This window comes from Kryptolebias marmoratus, linkage group LG15, assembly GCF_001649575.2.
Source record: "Kryptolebias marmoratus isolate JLee-2015 linkage group LG15, ASM164957v2, whole genome shotgun sequence".
NCBI lineage: Eukaryota > Metazoa > Chordata > Actinopteri > Cyprinodontiformes > Rivulidae > Kryptolebias > Kryptolebias marmoratus.
Genome location: NC_051444.1, coordinates 14,301,356 through 14,321,349, shown reverse-complemented (window position 1 = coordinate 14,321,349; position 19,994 = coordinate 14,301,356). Strand labels below are relative to the sequence as shown.

The 19,994-nt window shown below is 37.0% G+C and overlaps 1 protein-coding gene across 1 annotated transcript; it reads left to right on the top strand.

Moving 5' to 3' along the window:
• The first annotated feature begins 1,049 nt into the window (after window positions 1-1,049).
• Window positions 1,050-18,723, top strand: loxl1 (lysyl oxidase-like 1). The gene is made up of 7 exons (XM_017423658.2): window positions 1,050-2,546; window positions 5,988-6,096; window positions 7,105-7,242; window positions 12,860-13,016; window positions 13,231-13,326; window positions 13,677-13,792; window positions 15,308-18,723. The coding sequence occupies exons 1-7, from the start codon at window positions 1,478-1,480 to the stop codon at window positions 15,312-15,314; spliced, it is 1,692 nt and encodes a 563-aa protein (XP_017279147.1). The 5' UTR covers window positions 1,050-1,477; the 3' UTR covers window positions 15,315-18,723.
• Window positions 18,724-19,994: the final 1,271 nt, after the last annotated feature.

Sequence of the window (19,994 nt, the reverse complement as noted above, 5' to 3'; positions counted from 1 at the left end):
AAAAACACCAGATTGTTACTCTTGATGTCGATTCACAGAGTGTCAAAACGAAGCATTTTAAAGAACAAGAATGTTGTCCTTTCTTCACTTTGTGGCACACAGTGGTCCCTGCCCCAGACGAGCCATGCCAAAGAAAACATTAGCAAACTGCTGACTTTGATAACAGGAGGAATTCTGATCCTATCTGTGAGCATTCTGTCAAGGCGAACATTAAATGAACAGTTTCAAATCCTGCATGCATGACTTCTGAAGTACTCACAAAAAATAAAAAGACACACAGTTGTGTTTGGCAAGGAGCTTTGCATGAAGGATACCTACAGTGTGTGTGTCTTTTGTTCATTTAGTGTTGTAACAAGTAGCTGAGCAAATGAGGAGTAAAAAGGTTGAGGTAAAGTGGGGAGGTGGGGTATTTGTCTGTTTACATGCATCTGTGTTGGGTGAAAAGAAGGTTTTGAGCTGTACTAATTGATGTGTTTGATATTTTTAGGATGGAGTGTACCAAACACAATTTTCAACATATCCATCTCATAAAAACAGGATTGTGTTTGAATAGTGGCATTCTTTCACTCTTATTAGAGCATTTGGCTTGTTACCAAGCAGAATGTGTTTTGATGAGCTGTGCACTGTTTACAGGATCTAGTTACAAACATGGTTTTACTTTTGGTGAAGACTGCATCATGGTTCATTTTGACAAGATGCTCCTGTTACTAATTAGGGAGTTTAAAAACTTCAAAGGATTATTCTAATTTCAAATGTTTTAAAGGCAGAAAGACAACAAAAGAAGTTTTTGAAGAACTTGCATAAAGATCAAGATCTCTTTGTCCTCATGTTGCCCAATCTGAAAAAAAAAAAAAAAAAACACTAAAAGAAAAATGTGTTGTACAGTACACCCGAATGCCATTGCAGATCGTAATGTTGATTCTGGAAACCTTATGGAGTCTTGGCTGCTGCAGGCCAGGAAACATCACTAGCACTAGGGCCATGTGAGACCTCTCCTTTTTAAAAAGGAAAAAAAAAGTTTGAGTTTTTTTTTTCACAGCCCATTGTAAGCAATCAGGCAAATAGAAGCTTGCAGTTGTGCAGTGCACAGGCACTTCTTTCTAATAGGCAGAGAGCAATGCTTAGTCTATTGACAGGAAAACCAGCAGACCTGCAAGAAGTCAGGATATTTTTTCATAGCAGTTACACCACCAGTGGGTCTTCAGAAGCCAACTTCTACTCTCCTGGGTGTGATTGCTCCTGAATGAAGATTCAAGCTTCTCTATTGCTGGCAACGAAGAGCCGCAGATGAACTCAACCAGCCTTTTTTGCAATCCTGCATCTGTCTCAATACTCAGACCAAAACTGCACCCACGGGATGAGGATACACATGTTTTATTGACATAGCTACAAGTGGTTTGAGTTTAAACTGCTGGTTGAGAAAAAGCTTTTATTTTTTTTTTCTTTTTAGGTTAGCTGCTGCATCTTTGGAGCCAGTATGTTGTCTGTTGTTGTGTCATGTTTGGTATTCATTCTGCTGGGCTCTGGGGTGGCTCAGGTTGCCACACAAACTCAGGGGGACAGCCAGAATCCAGGTCAGGAGCAAGACAATTCTGCGGCCCCTTGGAGACAGGTGATACAATGGGAGAACAATGGCCAGGTGTTTAGCCTGCTGAACAGTGGAGCTGAATTTGTCCCTGCTGGAACTGGGGCTCAAGACAGAGGTCCCAGGGTAGTTTTGGCTGATGCTCGTCCAAGATCTTCACACAGACGTAATGGAGGCAATGTTCGCAGACAGGCTCCATCGAGGGGATCCTCAGAAACTGTCCGTGGGCAGGCGAGACATCCTTTTGGCTTTGGACAAGTGCCTGACAACTGGAGACAAACCACAGGTAGCACAGGAAGTAGCCGGTTCCAGGGTTCTTCAATCAGTCACCTTCGTCCACCATCTTCTTCATCCTATTCCTCATCTTCATATAATGTACCAGTGTACCCACAGTACCCATTTCCTCAACAGCCTCCATTCCAATCTTTTGACCCTAGTTTTCCAGATGGAGCAGTTCGAAGCTTTGAGCCACCCTTTCAGCCTGTTGCAGGTGCAGGGTACGGCGGTGGAGGGTATGGGACTGGACAGGGGTATCCTGCAGGTGGATATGGAGGAGGTGTGGGCCCCGTGCTCCCGGGCTCACCATCTGACTTTAATGAAAATGGCTACTATTACTACCAGTCCTTTAGCTTTGGGCCTAATCCTGTGGTTCCGCAACAAGCTGCCCAGCCACCGTTTACAGATGGTCTGGACCACAGATACACTCACAGTCTCTTCAATGGAGAATCTGCTCCTGCCAATCCTGTTCCTGATACTAACCAGGCCCTTCCTGTTCCAGTGGACAGACCAGGACCTGCTAGTTTACCACAAGTCAGAAGCCCGCAGTATGAGCAGTTTCCTCCATTTGGAAGAAGCCAACTTCCTTTTTTGCAGCCTATTCCTCGTAGCAGAAATTCCCAGAATTCTGCACCTGAGAACCCCAGCTCCAATGTTGGCAGTGTGTACCGACAGCAACAAAGAGGTACAGTGTGGTTTGTTCTAGTCATTTATGAACTGAGACAGTGTTTTTTACAAAAAAAGTTTTAGTAATAAGTCTTGGTATAAGGCCATGAAACAACAGTGGAGACAGTAAAAACAATCTATTTTATCAGTTTTGATAAAATCTTGAATCACTTGATTTCACACATTTTTGTAAAAAACAAAATTGAGACCCTCTTTTACACATTTGCTGAAGGTATTTCTCTTTCTGAGGCAAAACGATGAAACACTTGCTATTTGATCCCTGTTGTTGCTGCACATATGAATTTGAAATATGTACAATCCATTGGGGAATAGAAAGAACACCGCACCCACCTCCATCCTTTTCTTTTGTACAGTCATATTTTTCTAGTGTTCTTTAATGTTTATCAAAAATCTGAGGTAATCTAAATGAAACAGGTGGGTAAAGATCTTTTTTTTTTTTATTTATTTATTTTCAGCTACAAATAAAACAAAGCAGATGTGAGGTTAATCTTGTCTTCTAGTGTAGTTATTGGAACCAGGTGTTGAGAAAAGCCTGCTAATGTGCAGAGAACACACACAAGAACCACTGTGCCTTTTTGAAGGGGGAGTTCAGAGTTACAAGAAAGTTGACTGGTGCATGAGGCATGTAGATTTTAGTAATGGTGGTGGTGACCTCATAAGGGGGGCTGGAGTCGAGGGGTGTTGGTTGTATATCTCCTGGGCAGGGGAGAAGGGAACAAGTGAGGGAGAAACAGTACTTCCTTCTCTCTTAAAGGAAGGAGAGTGTGGAAAGTCCCTATAACACATGGGGTCCATTGCTTCAGCTACAGGAAATCAAACAAATATTTAGCCAGAGTTCTTGGGGGGAAAGTCTGTAGTGCACAGTCTTAAAAGGTTTGTTAGGCATAGCAGGCAGTTTCTTCGAATGTTTAAGTATCCAATCATTTTTCATTTTCATCACTGTTGCTGTGCAAGAGATGACAAGGGTTTCCTTAAAAGAAGTGAAGAATAAAAATAAGAAAAGATTAGAGATTTAAAAAAACCCACAGCATATGGGTCTAGGTTCTGAAGGCTGGAGGCTATGTATTTTCTAAGCGGAGAGGATATTGGGACCTCCAATGAGATTCTCAGGCTTTTTAATGCAGGTTTATCATTTTTGTTTCACACTATAATCTGTTTTACTGCACAGCAGCCTCTCTAGTGTGCCGTGTGCTTTCCTACCATGGTTCATTAGACACTTTAGAGCTGTGAGCCATTTCTACCATGCAGCACAAAAAGCCATCCTGTGCACAAATGCCTTGGTGCTCTCAGTAATCACCGCAATATAGATTCTGCCATTAAGAGCTGTTGAAAAGCAGACATTTTTATTGTGCTGCTTCACAGTACGACATTAGGCTTTTACAGTACTGTTGTGGTGATCTATACAGTTACAATTTTGTTAAAAATGATGTTAAAGGGACAATTGTATTCAGATTTTTATTTTTGAATGGTGCTGTGCAGTATCAGAATGTGTGAAAAATAAAAGAACACACTGATAGAATGGTAAGGTTGGTTTTATAAAAATATATCTTTATTTCAACAAAATTTCTACTAAAATCGAGAAAAAAGTAAGTTATTTTGGGAGATATAAATATAAAACAAAACTAATTGAAACAATATGAAGTTTTAAAATTCTATATTTCTAAGAACAGGGCTGTTTTGACTGACAGGTGATCAGAATGGCTCCTACCTAGTGAACTGCCTCACTGTCGTCTTGTTCTCAGAAAATTTAATTGACTGAGTTATAATAAAAAATTCCAAAATATGTAAGTGACAAACTCAAGGCCTCAAAACCTTCATTTTGATGTTAACACAACTCTTGCTTAATACAGAAAATATATGTAAATTGACAAGAGAAGCTATGAATGTTGAGTAAACTGTTTATTTAATCACTGGGTGATGTCATAAATCTTTTATACTTCATCTTACAAAGTGCTAACTTAATTTTAAGTATTTTAATTTATCAGCAACAAGCACACTATAGCTGTATCTAGAAAGGGAGCTTTCCTATTATGCCAAATAAGGCATACAAAAATCTTGGCAAATTTCAGTTTCTTTTCTCCCTGCCCCACTTACAGTGTAATGGGTGGCTTTGTCACTTGCAGTTGAGAGCTGATCAGCTTTGGCTTCTCAATACACTATATCTGCCTGAAAGAGACCCACTTTCACATTTCAGAAGATTAGAGGGCAGAGAACAAAGCCTTCTGAGGGTAAGGGGAAAAAATTGGATTGAGAGTGATGCTTGGAAACCTCTGTGTTTCACACTGGTTTACAGTGTTTACATGGTCTGCTCCAAGAAGCTCCCCCCTTGTCCTGTACATCTGCCTCAGATAGACATGTGAGATTGGACGTTTACACAGTGCCCACAAAGGGGAAGCCCATATTTAAACTAGCAGCTGTGAAAGGAAGACTCACCTGGGTGGTAAATGTCAGACAAATGTAAGAGGATGTTTCATTTCTGGTTTCTATGAGCGGTATTTAAGAAAATAGCTCCACTAAATTCAAAAATAAATTTTTGCATTACTATTGTACAAGAATAAAACAAATATGGGGAAAATTGAACATATTTTTGGTGATTTTAAAATTTCCAGATTTACATGTCAGGTGGATTGAACAAATTCACATTAAACTGTGCCTGGCCTCTGTGAACCATGTACAAGAAACAAGTGATAAGCCCTGTCAGAGGCCCTTGTTGGCCTAGCCTTTTATGGAAATAGTAAAAAAAATACAAACATTCACTCTGATAAAACCTTTAAAAAAATGTGCACCCAATCACTTGTTTGCTGAAATTAAAATGTTAAAAACTGAAGTAACAGGCTCTTATGTGATATGGTTGCTCATGTACAAAATGAGCTTATCACATATGCCCTGTCATTTTATTATTCAAGAGATGATGTGACATTGATTTGTACAATGGGATGTCACATTGCACTGAAAGTAACTTCTTTTTTACCACAATGGTTCCATTTTGTTTATTGGATTTTTTTTTCCCAAGTGAAAAATGTAAATTAAAGTCTCATGTTCTTTTTCTCTATCCACACTGCTTTTATTGAGGAATTCAAAGTATCTTATTAAAAAGTGATGATAATACTCTGAAATGCACAGTACTCAGTGTCCAACAGTGTCTCCCGGACCTGACCTGTGGGCCTTGTTGCTGAATCGTTTCCCTTCACATTCTCCATCATCAGTTGCATATTTCACAGATCACAAATAATGATGACAGATACAATATGTGAACAAGCAAGCCAACACTGTTGACTTTGGAAGACTTTCTGTGTCATATTAAGAGTACATTTAGTGTGTTTTAGCATAGTTTTTTTTTTCCTTTTCCATATCTAAAGCAGATCTGTCAATAGAGTAATGAAATATTAGATGAGTGACACTTTTCATCATTTTTTATTAACATTTTTTTTTCTTTCAGGTTTGCCTGATCTGGTTCCTGATCCTAACTATGTTCAAGCTTCCACATATATCCAGAGAGCCCACATGTACTCTCTTCGCTGTGCAGCAGAAGAAAAATGTCTCTCAAGGTAAACCCAAGTCTGAAAGTTCCTGCCTATTTGTTGACAAAATATACCCTTTCACAATGGTTATCATGTATTCAACTTTTTTAACAGACCTTTCCTACTGTATATGCTTTAGCTCACCAAATAAAATGTTTTGCTGTTGTTACCTACAGAGAATATTTGGTTTGAGTCTACCACATTTTACAGCAAAAAGTGAAATGGTGGAAGTGGACACACACATTACATTGTTGTGTGTCATCCTGCATAAATATACACATTTGGGCAACATTTAAACAAAACTGAACTATTCACAGTTGTTAGCCTTCAAGCATGTTCTGTTCAATAATATCTAAAAGAAAAAAATGAGGAAAAGTTCCCTAACAGCACAACTTTAGTGAACTAAATCCTGGTCACTTTCAGGGATGAAGGTTGTCCTTTCTTTCATTTCTCTGTGTTGGTGGAAACCCTCCCCTGAGCCTCAGGCCTGGGTCCTTTGACTGCCTCTGCACTAAGGACACCACTGAAATGATGGAAGTGTGTTGTCCCTGTGGGGGCTCTATTTGCCCTCTTCCCATCAGAGGCATACCCATCCCTCAAAGCCCTTTTATATCCTGCCTGAGTTTGCTGCAATCACCCACAGATGGGCTGTTGTAATTTTGCCATACACTCCAATGTCAACAACAGTCACAAGATGAATGGCTTACATCTTCAGTGGTTGTGAACTCGAGGTTATGCCTCCTTTTCCTCTCAAAAAAGTGAATTATACAACAGAATGTGTACCCCATTCTGTTTTCTCTCCCCATGTTGAAACAGTGTGTTTGGAGAGATGGCTATAGTCTGTGGAATGAATTATTTAGTAGATATGCTCCTGCCTTGTAGCCTTCCAGTTCTGCTTTTTTTTCTTTTTTTTTTCTTTTTTTTTGAGCCCTTTGTCTTGCTTATGAGAAACAGACGTACCAAACATTCTTTAAGCAGCCATTTGGGCTTGTTCCTTTTTCAGTTTTTTTTTTTTTCCATGCATGTGTCATTTAGCTCTGCCTACAGCACTGAGACCACTGACTATGATGTAAGGGTCCTGCTGCGATTTCCACAGAGGGTGAAGAATAAGGGCACAGCCGACTTCATGCCTAACAGGCCGCGTCATACCTGGGAATGGCACAGCTGTCATCAGTAAGTCCTTAAAACCTTTCAGATGTAGAACAGACTTCATTCAGCCAGCTACATATTTGCTACAGTATCAGCAGTGTGCAAACATGTTAATTTTTTTAATATTTATTGCTCACTAAAATGAAAACGGGGTGATCATGTAGTTGTCTGTGTGTCCACATGTTTTTCTATCCATTAGTTAAATATCTCATTAATCATCTAAGTGCTAACAGATCATGCAAAACCTTTGTTTAAAACTTTGCCATTATATGTTGTGGTCAACCTTGTTTGTCTTTTTGCAAATAATCTCAAGTAGCAGAGGGTGGATTTTAATGAAATTCTCAGAAAGTAATTCTTGGATGTACTGTATATCTATAAACGATTAACCTTTAGCATCAACCTGATTCAAGGTGGCTAACACAGAATCAGCTTTAGAAAACATAAATGATTAAAACTCAGTCAATTATAGCTTATGAGCTACAACTTGCTGTGGTAGTAGCAGAGACATATCCTCAACACATACTCCAAGCGCTTACAGATCATGCTAAAGCTTTGTTTAGCAATATGCATTCTTTCAAGAAATGATAGTTTTAATTTGTTCATTTAAACTGTTTGAGAGATAAAGAAAATGTATTCATCTTCATCTGATTTGAATGCATTTGAACTTACTTTTTTATGTGAACTGTATCAAATTGCAAAACTTAACTGTAGTTGGTGATGACGTCTATACATTTAGACCTTTTTATGCCACTAGGTAATTTAGCTCTTGACATTTTTCTCCACATTTGAATGTGAATTATTGCCCTTTTGCTTTTGGCAGCAGGTGATAATTAGTAGCTAACATTAGGCTTCAGTTGTCTTTACTACAGAAAGGCGATCAGCTGGAAACTCTAAATGAAGCAATATGAAAACAAAATGATTTGCTTTTCTGCATCCACTGAAGTCAGTATGTGATAACCAAAAATCAGCTGCAAGACTGTGCATCTTTGCTCCTGGAAGTATGATTACAACATATTAAACTGTCTTCTAAAAGTTTACAGAGGTACAGAGACAGTGTTAATGGCTGAAGGATTATATATCCAAGTGGGAGTCTTTAATGACCCTGTTGTTCAATGCAGGACACAAAATGTGAAAATCACATTGCTCTGTCTGCCCTTACTGACCAAGCAAGTACATAAATCTTTCAGTTTTCTGGCCACAGAGGAGAGGATAGTTTTCAGACATTACATTCAATATAACTTTGCTTTTATCTGATTTCCAGCAAGTCCACTGTCTGATGCTAGATCCAGGCTCTCCTTTACTGTTCTCATCTCGAAGGAATGTTGACTGGCCGATAAGAGACTGGCAGTGTTGTTGCTGTCTGACATCAGTCTACATGCACACAGCAGTTCCCAGGAGGCAGAATGCCAAGGCAATCATTCCATTGGCTGTGTGATCAGAATCATAAATCAATCCATTTTTCCTGTCAATCTGTCACACCAGATCATACAGCTGCTAAAGTATGGTGGCACAGATATGGGTTTCTGGGACAGAGTGTTTGGTTACAAAGAAATCTCTTCAGGGGCAGAGAAGCTCTAGCCCAGATTCTCACAATAAACTTCCCTGTCCTACATTTTTGTCAAGTAAGCTATGAAGCTGACAGTTTTGCTTTTTATTACACTTTCTCCAATAATTTGCATTGGAATATCAAAACTTGAGAAGAGAGTAGCATCCCCTTGAGTATTGTGCTGTGTGGAATGTTGGAATTTTGTATGTTTTTTTAACAAATAAGAGCAGAGAATTCCACATAAAGCTTGTTTTATGCGAGTCATTTTAGAAAGCACAAGAAGTCATTAAAAGTATTATTTTTGAAGAGTTACAAACATTCTTTTTTAGCTTATGTTTCTTTTTTTTTTTCTCAACTAAATACAACCTTGTTGAACTGTAATATCACTGTATGCAGGTTCACAACTTCTGTTTGCCTTTGTTTTACGTATTTAAAGACAAATGTTAATCCATAGGGAACTGTTCTTAAATAACCTACTGCTTTTTCTTTGTTTTATATGAACAGTAAGACCTTGAACTTTCGGTTGTGTTTGTCGTAACACAAGTGGAAAATGACTCACAACTATGCAAATGTAATGTTTTGTACATTACGTTTGCAGGCGATTCTTGTTAAGGCCCCTCTGTGTCCTTCCAACTCAACATTCTCAGTAGCTTACATAGTCAGTGAGGAGGTCCAGGATTCCAAGGAAGCAGAGGACCCTTCCAGGCATCTTGTGGGAAGGTCTTGCACCTCCCACTTTCAAAAACCCTGTCTCACTGTTTCACAGTAACCCACATTGATATACATATTTTAGATTATAATATTATTAAGACTACATTTGAAATAAATTCTTGTTTCCAGAAAACAAGATTGTGTTAGACTTTCTGTCGTTCAGGTACACAAGTTTAAATATTTGCACTGACATGCACCCACCTTAACATATAAAAACATCAGAAACAGACCCAGTCATGCATATTTTTGTATCATCAAACCAAGCCCAAGACAGTAAGTTACAAAAATGCCTAAAGGTGTAATAGTATTAGTGTTTAGCCTCAGACACTGGTCAGGTTTTTACCTGAGAACAGCTCTCAGTTAGTTGCCACTTCTATTGCACATATCTGCTCTTGAATGTTCATTGCCTCCATCAGTGGAAAGTGCCCACTTTCCCCTTTAAGTCATCTGTCAACTTTTAATAACTTTTCCAGTAAAGACTGTTGCTGCGTTGAAACATGCACCATGACGTAAGGCAAAAGGGCAATATTTTTATAGTCTGAGTTTGTCTGACCATGAAAGATCTACTGCTTACTGTACCACACCCTCTATAATTAAAATCAACACCTTCACAGCAACTACAGAAAAAAAAAAAAAAAAAATGACGTTAGACCTGTAAGATGTGTTAGTCCTTATGCTTAATTTCATCATGTTGACACATTAATATTAGCTTTATTTTTTTCTGTATCCATTCAGTAAAATAAATGATTGGTTACGCAGTATGATTTGTCAGCATACTTGACAGAGTGTTTTTATTTATAGCAAAAATTTCTCAGACTTTATTATGTTTTGGATTTGCTTTCTTCAGTCTATGTTCATTCTTTTTTATGATATGTGTATGTAATTTGTGGTTAGAATCTTTTAAATTTCATTAATCTCTGTTTTTTCTCTGTTGCATTGTTGTAGCTCTTCATCTCACTAACTAGTGTTCATCCCTAGTCAACTTACTTGTTTGCACTCACCAGCCATTCCTCCCAGTATATACTTTGGTTCTTTGGTCAGTTGTCAAACCACCTGTTCAAGTCACTGCATCGTTCCTGGCCTTGGCTTAGTTTACCTTCTTTTAGTTTGTGGACCTCGGTCCCAAAAAATAAATAAAAATAAAATACATTACTGCAATATCTTGCTACTTTAGCTTCATCTTCTGCTTTTAGATTATTTTTACCACACATCTTATGACATAATAGAATGTCTAAATACACAATTGTATATGTCACTTAATGAGGATGCTGATTTGTTTTAATACTAACAATTTGGGATTAGGTATTACATGTATACTAAGTTGGATCAATCATTAAAGTGAGTGAATAAGCTAGTATTCACCACAGCAGCAGTGATTCTTTAGTTGCTTGCTTACAAGATGAAGACCACAAGCCATAAGAAATACTGTCCCCCAAGGCTGAGGAGGCTGGAATCTAAGATCAAGGCAACACAGAGACAAACAGCTGTTGCACTTGTGCTGAGAGCCTGCTCTTGTGTTGCTATAATTAGTACCTCTGTGCTGTCCTTTAGTTCAGCCTTCTCTTGCCACTGGTATTTCTTGATTTCAGTGACTTGTACTCGTGGTACATGTTGTACAGGAACCCAACATCCACAACTGGCAGATTGAGTGTTTCTTCTTGATGGTTCTTACATATTTTGTTTCTGTTTCATGGTACCTCAGAAATTCACTCAGCAGTTCATCTCTGGGGGCCATCTTCTTGATGTTCTCCAGGATATTGGTTGTTTCAACTCAGATTGTGGCTCTGACACTCATTAGTCCTTCCCTTCTTTTTTCTTTTAGGGTACAGTGTCAGGGTGCTAGACCTCTGTTCACGGTGAAGATCTTTATTGTCTTGATATCAGTGACTTCACTCTCCTCCTTCAGCCAGGTTATTATACCAGTGAGGTACAACCTAATGATGGATAGAGCATAGTGATGTGTTAATGGCTTAGACCAGGGATAGGCAACCCTGGTCCTGGAGAGCCACTATCCTGCATATTTTACTTGTTTCTCTGCTCCAACACACCTGATTTGAATCAGTGTGTCATTAACAGACTTCTGCAGAACATGAAGAGGTAATTTAACCACTGAATCAGGTGTGTTGGAGCAGGGAAACAAGGAAAACATGCAGAATAGTGGCTCTCCAGGACCAAGTTTGCCTACCCCTGGCTTAGACTTTGTTCTTACCATTTTGTTGGATCTTCAGGACCAGCATTTCAATTTCTAGGTACTTTATTATGGCTGACTAATGTCAGAATAATACAACCCAATAGACTTCTTTCACTCTAAAATACAAATGAACTCTTTGAAAGAAAAAGTTTTCCAGTTTTAAAAAGGGGGAGTCTTTATATTTTGTTTTTGTTTTTTTGTTTTGTTTTTTGCTTTTTGTGTTTTATTATGAGACCAGATTGTGATATGTGAATATAAGTGCAAAAAAAAGTACTGTTATTGTCTCTGTTATGCATAAATACATCAAAATAGTGACCAAAATAGACCTTTGCTCCTCACCATAGAATTATGTTGTCATCGTTTTTTGTGCAAATATGCACTTGCCAGCTCGCACTGTAATTATAAGCACAGCAGGGTGGCAAAAGTGAAAAGCAACCTGGGGTCACTTTGATACTTGGGAGAGCACCAAAGCATACAGCAGTTAACACTGCAGATGATTTCAAATGGACCAGCTCATTGACTCAGTCTCTCACCAAGAGTCACTCGATGGTTCACATCACGGTTCAGTTGAGTTGATCAGTGGCCTTGTGTATCCAGGCTTGCCTAAGCTACTACAGCTGTGCAAACACACACAGTAACAAACACACTACAACAAGCACAAAAACTTGTTCTGTTATGCACAGATACAGATATTTGCACCCATGCTTGAAAAGATGCACACACACACACACACATACAGTGAAATGCCTGGATAAAAACTCACACATACAAACAGCTCTGATCTTCTTGATTGGTACAACCTAATTAACAAAATTCATACATCATTAGGGTGCTAATTCCTTTTCTCTGCAATACTTTATTATAACCAGTAATTAATACTCATTATCCTCTAATCAGTCATGATGTTGTTCAGTCAAGGTACAGCATCACTGACAAAAACATTAACAGCTTAGGTCAACAGGCTGAACACAGAAATAAATTCACTTTTTCTTTTTAAAACTTGTTTAAAATTGAATTAAAATCAATAAGTTTTGCTGTTAAACAGTACCTTGAATTTATTTATAACCTGACTACAATTTCCGACTTTGACACACAGCATAGCAGGTTACATTAAAATAAGATAATAGCCTTTATCGTCCACCGAGAGGTTGCTTAACCATAACAATATCTTGTGTTTATGTTTGCTCTGACAGGCATTATCACAGTATGGATGAGTTCAGCCATTATGATTTGCTCGAGGTCAGTACTGGTCGTAAAGTGGCGGAGGGACACAAGGCCAGCTTCTGTCTGGAGGACACCACCTGTGACTTTGGTCACCTGAAGCGTTACGCCTGCACAGCTCATACGCAGGTAATGCAATACAAAGAAAAACACGGTAATCAGTTTTGAAGCTCACTAGTATCCATACTCTATAACTCTGATGTTATTGCTTACAAAATTACAAACAAGGAGTCTGTTAAATCTGAAGCAATAATTCTGCAGAAGATCTTCTACTCTATGGCCACTGCAGCTCACTTGGATCAGTATTCCTTACGAGGCTCTCTCCTCCTCTGTGTGTCTTCAGGGTCTGAGTCCAGGCTGCTACGATACATATAATGCTGATATTGACTGCCAGTGGATCGATATCACTGATGTCAAACCTGGAAACTACATACTAAAGGTGAGACGAGTGTGAATCAGATGTGCTTGGACAAGGAAAGTTTGTGAACAGCACAAGGTTACAATTCATGGGAATAGGGGAGGGTCAAGGCTATCCTAACAAAATGATCTATTTTATAAAGTTTTTACATTTCTTATTGTAAAAGTTTTAAAGGTTGTATGTTGGTGGGTTTTTTGTTTTGTTTTGTTTTGTTTTCATGCATGTTCTGTCAAAATCAACATGGCCACAAAAGTGCATACATTTTTAGAGTTCTTTTTATTTTATTTTTTTTTATGTATTACTAGCTCACACTGCGTTGAGTTTTTAGGTTATGTTGAATTCAAACTTGTGCCTCTTCCTTCTATCTCCAGCTTCAAGTTAATCCCAAATTCCTGGTGCTGGAGTCCGACTACACCAACAATGTGGTCAGGTGTAACATTCATTACACAGGACGATTTGTTACAACTAACAACTGCAAGTTAGCACAGTAAGTAATACAGAACGTATGGTTCTTTAAATGCCAGTTTTAAAGTGACTGAATTGTCTTTCATTGGGAAATACTTTGTTGCATTTGTAAAAGTCTTAAAATCTGCACTTTGTTCATTTCAAACTTTTGTTTGTCAAATGTAAACTGGGAGGTTTAGTCATTTATCCATCCCCAAGTTTAACTCTGCCGTATAACAGTGTAGGATTATACTGTTATCTAAAGGCTCTGACAATGTTTTGGGGCTCTTAAAGAACTTAATGTGTTTCTGGCTACAATATTTGATGATTTAATGAATTATGCTCTCATTTTACAGTCAAGATTAGCAGCCTGCACTAAAACATTGATATTGTCCCTCAAAGGGAGATGTAGGGGTGTTAAACTTGCAAATGGCGCTATTAGGAAGTGAATCATTCCACTCCAAATTACTGTCATATCTTCTCGCAAAAGCCTTTATTAAAAGGGGCAAAATTACTCAAGGCAGTCTCCCTTGCTTGTGCAATGAAACAAACACTTAAACTGTTTGTCAAAAAATTCCCAAAGTTAAAAAAAAGTTGTATTTAGTAGGGTTTTTTTTTTTCTTTTTTCTTTTTTTAACAAACTAGGAAGTTGCCAGTTAAAGAATGGCATGGTGCTTGACTTTCATTCTTTCATTCTTGACTTCAAAACTTGTAGATGTACATCCAATAATTAGTTTTTAACAGGTTTAACAAAATCCATCTGGTTGTTTGTGAGATCTTTCACTAACAGACACACAAACGAAGGCACACACAGACAACTACATGGTCGCCCACCTTTTATGGCAGCTTGCAACAATAACTGAGGGGTGACTTAAGAATTTCAGTTTTATTGTTTGCTTTTATTTTAATAAAGAAAACTAAAATAAGTGTGTCAAACAGATAAACAAGGGGGAAGAAAAGAAGTCAGCACTGCATGGTAATGGTAATTCGCAACATTGCCTTTTCTGATATTGTAGTTTTTCTTTCACAGTTTGACCAATAACAACCTGTTAAATAGGTTAGAAGAAAATGATTAGACTATTTGAATGTTCCCCTCCTTCAGTGGTAGCCTTTTATAAGTCTCCAAAGTCCACAACAAGAAGTTATTTTCATCCACAGAAGACACTTGCATCTTTGTGTACTCAGCTTGTGACAAGTTTGGTATGCCCTCAAGTTAAACTATCTGGTCAGGAGGCTGGGAGAGTTGTGATCAGATAAAACACTGACTCCCTCAACATGAATGGAAACTCAAATACAAGGAAAGACAAAGTCATTTTATTTTAATGGGACTGCTTCTCATGGCAAATAGAGCAGATTTCTGTAATTTACCATATGTTTTTGAACCTCAAAGCATATAACAGATCCTAAAATAATATTATAATCATGTTACTAAGCCTATTATGGCCTCTTTGAGCAGACTCAAGATGTTATTCACTACGCTGCACTGAAACTATTTGCTAAGAATTGAAAGTTACAAAATCCCTAAAAAAAGTCTATTTGTTGTCTGCCTTTTTTGCAGGTCCTGACCCTGATTGCTATTCCATTGAGATGTGAATGGAATCCATTTGTTTTGGTTTTGTTGGTGTTGTTTGTTTTCATGTGTTGCTTTATAAGATCCTGAGCCAACAGCAAACAAGAGTTCCTCTGGCACTATAAATGTGGAGGTTTAAAGTAAACATGATTCCCCTCACACCAATCCATAATGGATATTACACATCAGCTTCCCAACAACAGTTCATGGCTCTGCCTTCTATGTTAGACTTTAAAATGTTTTATCTTGTACCGGCTTGGTCTGATTACGTGCTTTCTTCACATCACTGGCTTTTAAACAAAAGGTGTGTACTGTATATCCATGCAGATGAGTTTGAGTTCAGCTGCAATCTAACAAATAAAATTAGGGAGAAAGTCCTGCATTCATCCGTGTATTCGTGTGGGAACAGACAGAAATGCCCAGTGACTCAGAAAAACTATAATTTGTCAGTTTGTTTTTCTCTTTCTCTCTTCACTGCCTCAGCCGGTCGAGCTGGGATACTGTGATTTTTCCAGGCCCATCCTGTTCAATATTGTGTTAACAGCAAGAGGAAGACAGCAGGTCATAGTTGCAGTTGTCAGTATCAAATTGTAAGCCAGCAGAAATGACAGACCATCAGTAATGGACACTATGAACTTGGAATTTTAGCATGCTGGCACTGTCTCCATTTTTCTTCCCTTATTTCAGTACAATAGGGACAGCAAACCCCTCTGGCAGAAAGGGGGCTTTCAAGAAGACAGTATAGTATGCATTGTCTTCAACACCAACACTGGTCTGATGGCACATAGGTCATCTACACCATTTGAACAATGTCTATACAGATAGTCCAATAATGCATGATTTTACTTATAGACATTATTTTAATATAATTAATTTTGATTTGTTTATCCATTTTTAAGTTACTGTAATTGTTTGGTTTTTTTTTTCTGGAATTATTGAAGTAGTTAAACACATGTTAAAAAAAGAAACAAACAAAATCTCTACCTACCTCTCCAAATTTGGCAAATTAATGTTTCCTATAGATTTCCCTACAATAGGTTACTACCTATTTTTTTATCTAATTATAAATCTACACTGTGTTAATACTACAGATCTGAAAAGAAAATGAGCAGCTTTACTTCATTTGTTTTTTTGTTATTTTTACAGAAATACTGAGTGCCAAAGGAGTAGGAGTTGAATTGTTTCAAAGTGACCTCATTTTATGTTGAGGTACATGGCAGACTGTTTGGTTTCTTGTAGATTAAAACAGAAATTAATCAGTGTCTTTCTAGTGCACAACCAAATGTGACAATTATAGCAGTGAGATAGAACTTTAAACAATTAGGTAGGTTAGATCAACTGTTAATGTGTAGATGGTAGGATTTAAATTTACCTCCTCACTTGTTTGTGAGCACTTTTCAGCACTGAGACAAGACATTATAAGTGAATGAGATATCAGAATGAGACCTGCTATAAATAACAGGCAATAGCATTACTACTGCTCTTAAAATAACCTAGATACAATAATAAATTACTTGCTGAAAAGTCAAACTCTTTTTTTGGAATACCATGTGGACATTTGTTTAATTGTCAGAAAAAACTATTGTACTGACTCTCCACTGTAAACCATTTTCTCTAGTTTATATCCAAACCTCTGTAGGCTAATACTAAGAATAACCAAGGCAATGTGTTGTTATTTTGACCAAGTTTTCATATCAGTATCCAACTGGGTATCTGGTTTAAATGCATGAAGCCTAAAAAGTCACATGGTTATTCAAGATGTTTCAATGATCTCAGAAAAACTGCAGATTCACAGCTAATACTCAAATACTCAACAATAGAAAGTGGCAGCTTTAGCTAAGTTTAAAATGTTGAGACCCTGAGCTGCTTCAAATATCAAGCCTTTTTCTTGGCTGCTGATTAATATGTTTTATGACACAAGAAGCAACGTACCATGTTGTTCTTTTCCTTTTTATTCAAAACTATAAATTCATTTGAGCACTGATGTAAGGTCTGTCCTCCCTGGCTAAGTGAACTACACATGTATGCTGCTGTGTTTAAGGACTAGCTGACTCCTGAGGAGCAAAAGAGACATAGGATGTGTTATAAGTGTTATGCCTTTGTTTCATTCTTGGTTTTTATGTGGCTTCAACACAGTCAGATTGAGTAAACAGTCTACAGTGACAGAATACTTGTTTGAAAAAGGACCTAGAAACCTTTTACTTGAATGCAAAACTTGTGTGCCACATTGCTAGATAGAAAGCCTTCTGAAAACTCTTAAGGCATTACTTTGAGACACTTTATTCCCAATACTGCCCATTGTGCAATGACGTTTTTTGAAATCACAAGTTAGCCACAGTCTGATTTTTCATCCATTTTAATATATAAAGGTAATTAATAAGTGTAAAGTGTAAACTGTTCGAATAGTTCTTGCACAAGACCTTCCAATAGTAATTTATAACCAAAAATTCAGTTTCAAATGAACACCAGGATTTAATGAATTGCCAATGTCATATTTACAACATTACTGATATATAATTTTTTTCTTTGTTAAAACTTGTTTTTGGTAAAAATCCAGTCTCTATATATCAATATGTACTGGTTAAATAATGCAACAAAAACAGTTTGTTGGAGGTATTTAGAAAAAAAAAAGTGTGTTATCTTTTAAATGAATAGCAGATGTATTTTTGATATTGCCTACAATCTGCAGGTCTGTCATTTTGTACTGTAACTATCTTTTTTGATTCAATCTTTAGTATCTTATAATCCTACAGGAAGCTTTAAATATTGTCCTATAACATTCAGAATGTTTGAGCAAGAACCCTTGTATCACTATTTAACACACAGTGCACCACATCAGATTAGGCCAAAAGAATTCAGTAGAAAGTCCTGAATGCTTGAAGCAGATTCTATGAAAACATAACCAGGTTATTTTACTTTCCTCTTTTTCATTGATGTGGGATTCATCACCATGGCAACCCAGAAAACAAAGGAGATGCAGGGTGTAATTAATCTGAATGTAGTTGGCATTGTGAAAGGTTATGATTTCCTTAACCTAAAATAGTTTTTTGTTGCCTAAATGAAATGGTAACTGATATCAAAAAGTAAAAAAATATATTTTTACCAAGTTTTTTACCAAGTTATTCATAGAAATGGCTTGCATCTCTTTCCAGATGGGGAAACATCCGGATTGGTCACTGTTGTGTAATTAGGTTTTTATCTTCAACAAAATGTTCTAAAAAAGTATTTAATACATTAACATTGACTGTGGAGGGTTCCTAACTAAACATTAGTATGTTTTATCACACTGTACACTCACTGAAATAGTTACGTGGCCTTTCTTTATTTGTTTTGATGCTGAAAAACTGTATTTTTCCATCAATAAACTGTTTAAATTTTCTAATTCAATAAATCTATATACATGCCTTCTTTGTGTATTTAATGCTGTTTGACCTCTATAACCCACTCTTACTGTTGTGACTGCAGGCTTGCACAAGGTATTTATATGCATTGGGGGAAACATCCTAACACATCACTAGAATAATTTATTTTGTAATATAAAAGATGTGGTATCTAAAGTGCAGTATCTTAGTTCCCGGGGAACTGCAGATAATTTTGTCAAGTTTGGATAAAGCTGTTTTTCATAAATACAGGAAGTTGGTGACGGCAGAAAACGACCTGATTTGACCATCATCAACACAAACTTTCAAAACATTGATAGAGCCATTCATTTTTGTTTCTTTCTTATTTTCATTAATTTTATTTATTTATTTTCTCTTGGCGATTTTTTTCTGTAAATTATTATTTGAAAATGTCATTCAGCTGCACCAAATCAGATTAAAAAACAAAAAAAAGTTAATAAAAACTTGCATGTTCCATGATATATGTTATTCTGAAACCAGACACCGTACAGCAGCCAGAAGAACATAAAATAGACAAATATAAGGAGTTTTGACAACTCTGTCAAGGATGCATCAAACACTGCACAGTTAATTTGTGTACGCACAAAGTCAAAAATGTGAATATCTATTCTTTTGCTCAGATTTTCAAAACAAAAATGTAGTCTGTGTGTAATCATAATTCATTCATCAGACCCAACATGTTTGCTTAAATGATAAAAACATGTTTTAACTAACTGCAACAATGATAACAATACACTTGTTTAATTTACATTCGTGTTGATGTGAAAAAAAATCTAAAAGATGACAAGAGTGATGCTTAAGATGAACTTTTATTCCTACATGAATAAGAATGCCATATATGCTCAAATTATTTTTATTTGTGTTTTCTTTATGTTTGCAAAAGGAGATCATGTTGAAAATCTTGAAAATCTTGAAAACGTTGAAAACACAACAACAAAATACTTCAAGTTTTTTATTTTTTTTATGAAAGAATCTACATATCTACTCACCAAAATATTATTTATTATTATGCGTTCAATTGTGCAGTTTACCCACTAAACTGGGACTTACTGCAGTAAGCTTCACTACTGAAATACGGCATTTGAACAACACAGACATTCCTCACTGAGGAATTTCCTGCCTCCTGGTGGAATTAAAATCCATGATCCTGTTTTGTTATACGGTTCTCTTTCTCATACTGTATGTCCTTACAAAGCCTGGGTGCCCCACTTCCCATAATTCGACTTCATCAAGTTTTGGACTGTTTGTTCTAGTTGTTCACAGAAAGAAAAAGA